The sequence below is a fragment of the Magnolia sinica genome, chromosome 2 (assembly GCF_029962835.1).
Source record: "Magnolia sinica isolate HGM2019 chromosome 2, MsV1, whole genome shotgun sequence".
Classification (NCBI taxonomy): domain Eukaryota; kingdom Viridiplantae; phylum Streptophyta; class Magnoliopsida; order Magnoliales; family Magnoliaceae; genus Magnolia; species Magnolia sinica.
The window spans coordinates 110,772,864-110,783,835 of record NC_080574.1 but is presented as its reverse complement, the minus strand read 5'-3'; the positions used below and the strand labels follow the sequence as shown (position 1 = coordinate 110,783,835).

General features: G+C 39.0%; 2 protein-coding genes across 3 annotated transcripts; both read right to left on the bottom strand.

The window, feature by feature from the left end:
- Positions 1-432: 432 nt before the first annotated feature.
- On the bottom strand, positions 433-8,621 carry LOC131237374 (uncharacterized). 2 transcript variants are annotated; one of them, XR_009167205.1, is made up of 2 exons: positions 8,451-8,621; positions 433-975 (listed from the first exon to the last, which is right to left on the bottom strand). XR_009167205.1 is itself a non-coding variant. In XM_058235094.1 (2 exons), the coding sequence occupies exons 1-2, from the start codon at positions 1,579-1,581 to the stop codon at positions 524-526; spliced, it is 819 nt and encodes a 272-aa protein (XP_058091077.1). In that variant the 3' UTR covers positions 490-523. The 2 variants fall into 2 exon arrangements, 1 of the variants encoding a protein (XP_058091077.1); XM_058235094.1 differs by lacking the exon at positions 8,451-8,621 and adding an exon at positions 1,215-1,581 and having other exon boundaries at positions 490-975.
- Positions 1,408-2,408, bottom strand: LOC131237375 (uncharacterized). Its single transcript, XM_058235095.1, has 3 exons — positions 2,109-2,408; positions 1,788-2,016; positions 1,408-1,694 (listed from the first exon to the last, which is right to left on the bottom strand). The coding sequence occupies exons 1-3, from the start codon at positions 2,205-2,207 to the stop codon at positions 1,624-1,626; spliced, it is 399 nt and encodes a 132-aa protein (XP_058091078.1). The 5' UTR covers positions 2,208-2,408; the 3' UTR covers positions 1,408-1,623.
- Positions 8,622-10,972: the final 2,351 nt, after the last annotated feature.

The window sequence follows — 10,972 nt, the reverse complement described above, 5'->3', positions numbered from 1 at the left end:
AAGAACCTTACTTGTGCGATTGACCTCTTCGCCAAGCCCAAATTTCATCATTGAGTCGGCTACGGTCTGCAGAGAGGTCCCCAGTACATCACAGGGATGAGGAGGGCATGAACGTTTTTGTGTACCTGTCCCTCCTCGGTTAACATCAGAATCAGAAGTGTGAGTGGGATTACTGCGGGAGTCATGATGTCCCATCACAGGACTGTCCGATGGTAATGGAATGGTCCCTGTGGAGTCTGTTACATAATCCTCTGATATGTCAATAGTATGATCCATATCATCAACCTCTCTCCATGCTTCATTAAGATCGCGCTGAAGACGAGAAGATGATGCTGATGCGGCCATACTCCTACTGCCTTGTACATAGCGTCCGGTGGCCTGGTCAGATCCGCAAATTACTGCAAGGTCATCCATCCTTTCGATGCATTTCCCTCCGAGTCGTTCAGCACGTGGGTGAGACTGCCATATGAATAAGTCAGTTGTAATTAAGGGCTAAAACTACATAAAAATGTATTATGGGATTTTAAAAATTAGTAAAACTTACCTTAAGATACTCCTCCCAGACTTCATCTGGAGCCGTGACCACCATCCTCTCATTGTCCCAACCAAACCCACTCGCTGCTAGCATGTCTTTCACTGCATTATACTCTCTTTTATAATATCTCAACCGATTCGACACGTTTTGCCACTGGACGGCTACGTCAGTATGCTTTGTAACTTCTTCAACCGCAATTTGGTATGCCTCCCTCTTGAAACCATTATCAGCTCTACGCCCTAATGCAACCTGTTTGATAAATGTGTCAAACAGAATCTGATCCATAGCAGTAGTCCATTTGATCTTTGCGGCTCTGGATAGAGGCTCCGCTAGAGATTTCACCGTCTTCCCACGCGGAGAACTTCGAGTGGGAACCGGCGGTGTTCTTATGGGTGATTGGGTCGGTGTTAATGTAACATTAAAGGAGTCTGTCATTTCACCTGAATACGGAGTATGTATGCTATTTTACCAATGTCAATCATAATCATCAAAACAACATCTATTAACATATACGCCAAAAAGGGATAAATTCATTGATCATTATCAATATACTATCATCCAACTAATGTAACTGGGTGATTATATTTCCAAAAATTTAAAGTTAAGTAAACTTGAAATATACTATCATCCAACTAATGTAATGTAAATGACACATGAAGTATCAACTATCGACTCCTACTATTGTGCTGAGCATTTGCCCACATTCTAGCTGCAATGTCATCGCGTACTCGATTCCAAGCATCTTTTTCACGCTGAGTTACTCGAATGGACCATTGTCGCTCATCATTAGTTGATACCTCTACAGGTGTCGGGATAGCCACCCCATCGGTTGCAGATATACCAACGAAATCCCTGTCCAGTCGAGACTCATTTTCAGTACGTATATAATTGTGTAGGACACAACATGCTATCACAATTTGGACTTGTGTTTGAAATTCATACTGCATAGCGCTCTTCAATATGGGAAATCTGCCTTTCAAAACACCAAAACAACGCTCGATTGCATTGCGCAATTGTGCATGTCGATAATTAAACAGCTCCTTCATGTTTACAAGCGCTCTCCTAGTTCGATACTCCTGTAAGTGATATCAAACGCCCCGGTATGGAGCCATGAAACCAGGTGAATGAGCGTATCCAGCGTCGACAACGTAATATTTTCCTACACATTTGAATCGTAGTTCCCTTAAGTGAAAAATCAGATGCAATCATAGTTATAAATTAGACTGACACTGTTTTAACATATAAGCAGTACCGTTTGGGACAATCAAGGGATCATCTGATCGAGTCATTGCGTTGTGTAGCACCCTCGCATCCGAAGCAGAACCCTCCCAACCGGCCAATACATATGTAAATTTCATATCGAATGAACACGCTGCCAGGACATTCTGGGAGAGGACCCCTTTACGATTGTGAAAACTCGCCTGGTCAACCGCTAGAACATGTGCAGGAATGTGTGTTCCATCAATTGCCCCAAGGCAATCCTAAACCATGCGAACCAATTATCATGAAAGGACCACACATTGAATTGAAGTGAAAATTACAAACTTGGAAGACAGACCTACTGGAAAATTACCTGAAAGTAAGCAGACCAATTTAGATTTGTTTGGATCTCCAATGGCGTCTCTGTTCCGGCTGATTTAACTAAATCGGGGTATAGTGATACAATTGCCATTAGAACACGGTGAAGTGCCGACTGACAGTCTCTCCTGATCGAATAAATCTGTGACCTAAAACCCGGTTGCGAACATTGTGCCCCAATGTGTGTAGGAAAATAACTACTTGTTCTTCAAGACTAACATTACGAGTATCATGAAGTCTTGTCTTCTCGCGTCTCAGCGTACATAGTTCAAAAAATGAATCTCGATTCATCCTAAGTTGATCTAGACAATCTCCATCGCTAGCCCGAATAATAGAATTGACGAAATTCGCTCGTTCATCATCCCCATGACGCGCCGGTTGTTTGAACATGTAGTAGCGACAATATTCCCCAACAGCCTGTACACAAGCTGACACCGCTTGAGACATAATTACCCTCTTCATCTCATCCTCATCTGAAGAATCCATATGTTTGATGCCTATATTTTGTAGGGAGAATTCCAATATGTTTGGAATGCAATTGTACAAAGCACAATTCAAAGCAGCCAGCTGCCTGTCCTAGATCTTCCCATTTCCAAGAAGATCCCCAGCTCGATGCGATTTAGTATCAAGGTGTCCATTCCTATATATATGTGTCCGTGCAGATTTAGGTTTGGTGGTGAGGAAACATCTGTTTAAAAATGTTAGCAAGTATCAACAGTTAGAAAGCAAGAATGGGGCATGAGTCTAAAGCATGATTTGGAGTGGAAGTGAACAGTCCTGATCAATGATTGGCTGTGATGGGAAGTAAGCATTTCCAATAGACACCCACAGCCACACCCACCCACAAGTGCGGGCATATAGTTATTGAAGATTATAAAAATATACAATATAAAAGAGCATGAGATGATTAAAATATGCAATATAAAAGGACATGAGATGGGTGTTAAGAAAAGTAAAACGCATTTTATGTAAATTAGGAAGCCTCGTATTAAACCACACCAAAAGATGAGATTTGTTGTGACACGTCCAAAAATAATGTTATAGGATAAGTCAGGACTATAGCAAATGAAAATAAAAACATTGAAACCATTCAAACACAAGTCTATAGATTCCAAGATATCAAGTAGATCTCTCAAGCAAGATTCACATAACAACAATCAAACAGGCTAAAAAAAAAAACTTTAGACCACTGCCCCCACTTCACCTACACCCATTTTACCTTTTATATCCATCTCCATTTCTTCCCTTTCAGTGTGTGATCATTACCTGTCTTATTTATAAATTTGTACTAAGTCTGCTTGCATTGCAGTACTGTTCGAATAAGGAGAAAATGGTGGATAGCAGTGGAGGAAACGATGCGGTTACAAGCAGAATGCTAGGGGACATAATGGAAGAATCGATGAGGATTTTTTGGGAATTCATCAAGGCTGACAGAGATGAAGCTCATGTCATTTTGAATGGGCTGTTGAGCTCTCAAGCAGAGGTTCAAGACCCTTCAGACCCACAGCTCTTGGCCAACATCCAAGCAGATCTTCAAAAGGTTATGTGGGAATAACCACCTTTCCTTTCCACCAATCTAGAAAGTTATTTCAATATTTTGAAGGGTTAAAGAAAGAATATAAATTTAGATTGGGGCTACATGTAACTGGTTGTAGGTGATCATTTCTCCTGTCAAGTATTCATCTCAAGATTTAAACAGATTTTTATGATGTTCTGTAACCCTACATGTGTGTGTGCATGTACCTCATGAATCACGTTCTGTAGCAGTCCTAGCCTAAAAATTAGACTTGCTAATAGGTTCCCAAAACAAATGGATGACTGAATAAAATCTACAAACATTTTATCTCATTCAATGAGCGAATCACTTAAATTTTGGACCAGGGCATCTACAAAGTGGAACCCGCACAATGTAGTGCTTGGAACCTCACAAGTGTGCCACATGGGCACATGTGGTCTCTAGATGGCCCACCTTAATGCTGCGTGCCAGATCAGCATATCTCATATTTTTTCCTACATTTACATGAAAATATGAACAGAATTGAATAGAGAAAATAGTGCTTAAGCTCCTTTTTGTTATTATGTTGTTGAAACACTTTGAAACCATCATTTAATTGTCTTGCATTGCAGAAGGAGAAGAATCTGAAAGACATATAGAGAAGTGGAAACTGTATGAATCCTACAGTCATGCATAGTGCTCAAACCTCATATCGATGGGTCCTGATTCAATGAGGTAGTGAATGTAGATTGCCTCTCACTCTTACTAGGGGGTGAGAGTGAGAACAGCCGTGAAGTTCTCCTAAAGCTTAACATGCTACAGCATGAGTAATTCAACAGCCGTGAAGTTCTCCTAAAGTAAAACATGAGTGGCAACTTACAGACATGTAGGATAGAACAGCCACATACATGTGACAACCTCTCCCACTAAGTAGCAACATTTTAGTGATGTATTTACTCTGTATTGACCAACAGAGATATCATGAAAACTAATTACATTCTATCTGAAAATGCATTCTCAACTCAACCACTATGAGAAGAAAATACACACACACAACAGATACATCTTGATCTATATAGCACTAGCAATTTATAAGCATAATACAATTATTCTTTTTGGGTAGAAAGATTGTCCTATCAATAGGAGCAATTGGGTTTGTTTTGGTCATTTTCCTATAAATAAGCATATGGGCCTATCTTTACCTTTACCATAGTCACCAGATGTTAACAGCCAAGATCTAAATGCAAGCCAGGGACCAACCAGACAAAACCTGGAAAGTAGAGGATCAAAACGTAGGAGAGAATAAAACCTCGACATGCCTTTTTAAGTATTACAACTTCTGGGTCACTGACAAATAAGGAGATGTTTGAACACAGTAGCAGTGCTAAGCTCACGCGTGGCCGCACATGGTAACCATGTGAGGAACATCTCAGCCATGCAAGAGGGTTCTACCCTTCAGATGATTTGGTTTGAAAATCAGGCAGGCCACACATGCTGGAACACAATGGATGGTTTAGTGAAAATTGCCAAAGACCCACATTGAATGCACACATGTGGCTCTCCAGATGACTGGACTATCCTGATTTATGGGCCCGATCATCTGCATGGTGAAGCTCACCTGATCAACAGCTCATATATCCCATCGGCCAAGTGGTATGTATGGCCACATACAGAGGCACATGCAGCCTTAGCAAATAGTTTTGGATGATAGTTATGGGAACAAATACCATAACATGAGAAAAATCCTGACTTGTGTGTCATGAAGGAGATAGTTCTAATTTCATTAATAGCAGTCATCATAAATAGTTTTGTTGCTGAAGTTAGGTAGATAGGTAGCTAGATAGATAGAACGGTTACATCATTGTTATAGTCATGTAAACCAAGATCTGCTAATTAATTAGTCATACTACTATCAAAAGGAAAAAAAATGAATGCATTGGCAAATATTGAGTTGATGAATTTGTGCCTGTGAAAGAGAATTCAAACAACCAAAAAGCAAAGCAAACCAAAACCAAAAAGAAAATTAAAAGTCAAAAGCACTCTTTCTGCCTAATCAACCATGCAAGAAACTTTAGAAATTATAATTCCCAACCATAGACAAAGTTTTTGGCAATTGAGTTGTACACGATGATAATTTGTTCCAGTGTTCCTTGAAAGTTTGATGAGAATCGAGGACAGATGGTTTCCTTTCTCTTCTTTCTTTCCGCTTCTTTTTCTTTCTTTTTCTTTCCTTTTAATATTATTATTATTTATTTATTTATTTTCCTTTCTTTTGATGTACTGAAGTTGGGTTCTCAGCCAGTCAATAGAAAAATCGTCACTTAAAACTAGCTTTTATGTGAGACAACATGAATTAACAAGTAGACTTCCAGAACGACACTGAACATTAACAAGGTTCAATATCTACATGTTGGAAAGAAGGCCCAAAACTAGTTAGAGATCAATCAATATCTACAAAGGTAACATGTGCAGTAGCAAAGTATCCGTCAATGATGAGAACCCTGCAAAGAGATGAGATTGATTGGTGGGCATCCACATCTGAATCCTTCCCTATGGTGTGACATACCTAAGTTTTTGACCAACCTAATTTTTGAGTTCCAGGGTGAGCATGAGGCAGTGTACCTGATGGACAGTGTGGATCTCATTCACATTAGTTGGCATGCCTGCATTTTTCCACATGAGAGCTATGCTAGAGCAGTCCTAATAAAATGAGATTGTCATCCAAACTCTTTAATTATTGGCCATCTGTGTATAGCTATAATCTGTATCTGAACAAATCAATGGTCATGCAGATCCTCTCCGCGTGATTATTAGCCCCCATTCAAATTAACATTGATGGGATGAACAACAAATTCCAAGCATCCAAACAGACCCAAACCCCATTCGTTCATCAAAAATCCACATTACCAAGCTACTTTTTGTTGCGTGAAGAAGCTTACTAGATCATGGATAGGATTTTGCCACATACAAGGAACCCAAACAGTACTAAGTGTGGAACCCATCTGCAAACCTAAAATGCACAGTTTGCATACAGGATTTATCTGCTTTTTTACTTGGAAGATTTCTGTGTAATATCTACTACGTACATTAACTGTCAATGAAACTCCACACAACCATCCATGAAATAATAAGTTTCCAAATGTTGCTTGTTAAATTGTTTGTGACATACACACTTGAGCATGGTTCTAGGGTGCATGATGGAAGTGGTCGTCAACTAGATCCTTAGTTTGTACAAGTAAATAAAATCAATATTATTCATGGCAGGGACCTATATCCCATTGTAAACAAACAAATCAATAAGTATTTCCATAAACCTCTTATAAGTGGTTCTTTCCACCACCCCGTCAATGTCACACACACTTGAGCATGATTCTAGGGTGCAGGATGGAAGTGGTCCTTGAAATAGATCCCTGGATTGTTCAAGTAAATATGGTATTCAAAGACTGCAACCATATCCTATCATAAAACAAACAAATCATTAACTCTTTCCATAACCTATTAATAGTAGTTGCTTACACCAACCCTAGACCAGGCAGATTCCATCGTCCTCGTTCTGTGTAATGGCCAACATCAACAGAGAGTGAAAGGGGGGTTGAAACGGACTGGTTAGGGCCGACACCCTAACCAGCCCTCAAATCTCAAAGGTTTTGAGAGGGGCACGGAAAATTCATCATTTCTTCTAGTAAAAGACACGGTGGCCTATTTCATTGGTCCTTCACTTCTTACCACAGGTAACAGTGGAAATAATGGTAACAGTGGATTTCATGATGTAAGAGAAGAATCCTTACTCAAGAATTTAAAACAGGCTTTACCGGTAATATATGATCATAGCCAACATATATGCAAAGTCCAACTATTGCAAACAAGTCCAGAATGAAATTAAAGAGAAAGCTCAGCTCAATACCATGACATTAACATCCATTGACAGAATCAGACATGAATAGTAAATGCAATTAATCGGACAGAAATAAAGTAAGATAGTTGAAAGGAACATACCAGAGATCCTTATCAAATGCAAGGTTCGAGATCAATGACCTTCCATTCAGTAAAACCAGGTTGCGAGTTAGCAACAAATTTAAAATAAAATAAAAAAAAAAACTCAAAGCATTAGGCGTCGAAAGACACTATGTAGTTGAATGAATCCAACTGTGTATATGTAGTTGGAATCCAATAGTATTGAAGAACTGAAAACACTACAGGCTATAGATAAATTCATTGATGGACATGGAGGATAACGCAGACTCCATGGACTGAAAAATCTGTGCAATCCCAAGTTGATCATCTTTACTCATGCCTCAGTTGAAATCTATAAGTTTTACATAAAAAATAATGCAAGACTCCCAAAATCCAGATACCCCCATTTTCATGGTAATTCATGGTTTAAGACATCGATAGTCTAAAACCCCCAAAATCCCTTAGCCATGAGCAGCGTTAAAATGAAATTTCTAAAAATTCTGCACTAACCATCGTAGGATTAACGCAGAATCGATGTAAACACAGGAAAATGAATGCAAATTACCCAACAACCCCATTTTTTGGGGGAGTAAAAGGATTGAGAAAGCAACATGTTAAAAACCTCCAAAATCCAATAATATTAGCAGTGAAATTTGAGATAATCCAATTTATTTAGTGACCAAAGGAAGATTAAAGGAGAAAAAGAGTAAATATAACAGTGTATTTATCAGTTCCCTGGCTGAAATCAAACATGCACAATAAAAATCCCCTAACTGGAAGCCATGGCAGAAAGCAGACAATAGCCATGCATCTCGAAGGGCTATCTTATGGGCTGCACATGAGGGTTTGTCATACATGAGGGTTTCAAGAGGGAGGAAGAAGCTATACCTCTGCCCTCAGCCCAACCGTCAGACGGCGATGGCAACGATGATGGAGGAAGTCATGGCCATCGTGATCCACACAATACTTGGATTTATAGCCCTGTTTGGTCGTGAAAAATCACCTCCTGCCATCACTCCTGCCCTATCTCCCACCATTACTCCCGCCCTGGCTCTCCAATCCCATCCCATAGTCCCAATGACCGACTGTATGCGGAGGGATTGGGATGGCCTCGAGGCGGAATCCACCTCTAGAGTCACCAATCCGAAGGGATTACCTAATCCCACAAAGAATCCTTCGCTTGTGGCTTCGTTCTTATCCTCTCGCGTATCTCAAACGCGTCGTCTTTCGTATGGGGCGGGATTTGACTCTGCAATCCATCCTAAGCCGTCCGTTACCATTCGAATCCACCAGTCCAAACGGGCCCTTAGGTTTTAGGTTTAGGTTTAGGTTATAGGTTATAGGTTTAGGTTTAGGTTATAAGCTATAGGTTTAGGGAATTGAGAATAGGTTAAGGTTTAGGTTTAAGAAATCGAGTTCGGGTTCGGGATCGGGTTAAGGTTTGGGTTTTCAAGTTTAAGTTTAGGATTAAGTTAGGGAGTTGAGATTAGGATTAGGTGTAGGTTTAGGTTTAGGGATTTGAGAATACATTAGGTTCTAGGTTTAGGTTTAGATTATAGGTTACTGGTTTAGGTTTAGGTTTAGCTTTTGGTTTAGGTTATAAACTATAGGTTTATGAAATTGAGAATAGGTTAAGGTTTAGGTTTAGGAAATCGGGTTCGGGTTCGGGATCGGGTATAGGTTTGGGTTTTCAAGTTTAGTTTTAGATTTAGGTTAGGGAGTTGAGATTAGGATTAGGTGTAGGTTTAGGTTTATGGATTTTGGAATACATTTAGGTTTTAGGTTTAGGTTTAGGTTATAGGATATAGGTTTAAGTTTAGGTTTAGGTTTAGGTTTAGGTTTAGGTTATAAGCTATAGGTTTAGGGACTTGAGATTAGGTTAAGGTTTAGGTTTAGAAAATCAGGTTTGGGTTCGGGATCGGGTTTAGGTTTGGGTTTTCAAGTTTACGTTTAGGTTTAGGTTAGGGAGTTGAGATTAGGATTAGGTGTAGGTTTAGATTTAAGGATTTGAGAATACATTTAGGTTTTAGGTTTAGGTTTAGGCTATAGGACCTAGGTTTAGGTTTAGGTTTAGGTTAATGTTTAGGTTTAGGTTTAGGTTTAGGTTATTAGCTATAGGTTTTTACTTGAGAATAGGTTAAGGTTTAGGTTTAGGAAATCGGGTTCAGGTTCGGGATCGAGTTTAGGTTTGGGTTTTTAAGTTGGGCGTTTAGGTTTAGGTTAGGGAGCTGAGATTAAGATTAGGTGTAGGTTTAGGTTTAAGGATTTCAGAATACTTTAGGTTTTAGGTTTAGATTTAGGTTATAAGCTATATGTTTAGGGAATTGTGAAAAGGTTAAGGTTTAGGTTCAGGAAATCGGGCTCGGGTTCAGGATTGGGTTTAGGTTTGGGTTTTCAAGTTTAGTTTTAGGTTTAGGTTAGGGAGTTGAGATTAGGATTAGGTGTAGGTTTAGGTTTATGGATTTGGGAATACATTTAGGTTTTAGGTTTAGGTTTAGGTTATAGGATATAGGTTTAAGTTTAGGTTTAGCTTTAGGTTTAGGTTTAGGTTATAAGCTATAGGTTTAGGGACTTGAGATTGGGTTAAGGTTTAGGTTTAGAAAATCAGGTTTGGGTTCGAGATCGGGTTTAGGTTTGGGTTTTCAAGTTTACGTTTAGGTTTAGGTTAGGGAGTTGAGATTAGGATTAGGTGTAGGTTTAGATTTAGGGATTTGAGAATACATTTAGGTTTTAGGTTTAGGTTTAGGCTATAGGACATAGGTTTAGGTTTAGGTTTAGGTTAATGTTTAGGTTTAGGTTTAGGTTTAGGTTATTAGCTATAGGTTTTTACTTGAGAATAGGTTAAGGTTTAGGTTTAGGAAATCGGGTTCAGGTTCGGGATCGAGTTTAGGTTTGGATTTTGAAGTTTTGCATTTAGGTTTAGGTTAGGGATCTGAGATTAAAATTAGGTGTAGGTTTAGGTTTAGGGATTTCAGAATACTTTAGGTTTTAGGTTTAGATTTAGGTTATAAGCTATAGGTTTAGGGAATTGAGAATAGGTTAAGGTTTAGGTTTAGGAAATCGGCTTCGAGTTCGAGATCGGGTTTAGGTTTGGGTTTTCAAGTTTAGATTAGGTTAGGTAGTTGAGATTAGGATTAAGTGTAGGTTAAGGTTTAGGGATTTGAGAATACATTTAGGTTTTAGGTTTAGGTTTCGGTTATAAGTTATAGGTTTAGGTTAAGGTTTAGTTTTAGGTTTAGGTTTAGGTTATAGGCTATAGGTTTAGGGAATTGAGAATTGGTTTAGGTTTAGGTTTAGGTTATTAGCTATAGGTTTAAGGAATTGAGAATAGGTTAAGGATTAGGTTTAGGAAATTGGGTTCGGGTTCGGGATCGGTTTTAGGTTTGGGTTTTCAAGTTTAAGTTTAGGTT

Bases quoted from the DNA above. Each gene is read 5' to 3' on its own strand.
- LOC131237374 (XM_058235094.1), bottom strand. From the start codon at position 1,581: ATGAAGGAGCTGTTTAATTATCGACATGCACAATTGCGCAATGCAATC. The intron at 976-1,214 runs GTAGGAGTCGAT...CTCCGTATTCAG, and splicing joins GGCAAATGCTCAGCACAATA to GTGAAATGACAGACTCCTTT.
- LOC131237375 (XM_058235095.1), bottom strand. From the start codon at position 2,207: ATGGCAATTGTATCACTATACCCCGATTTAGTTAAATCAGCCGGAACA. The intron at 2,017-2,108 runs GTAATTTTCCAG...CGCATGGTTTAG, and splicing joins ATTGGTCTGCTTACTTTCAG to GATTGCCTTGGGGCAATTGA. The intron at 1,695-1,787 runs GTACTGCTTATA...TCAAATGTGTAG, and splicing joins TCCCTTGATTGTCCCAAACG to GAAAATATTACGTTGTCGAC.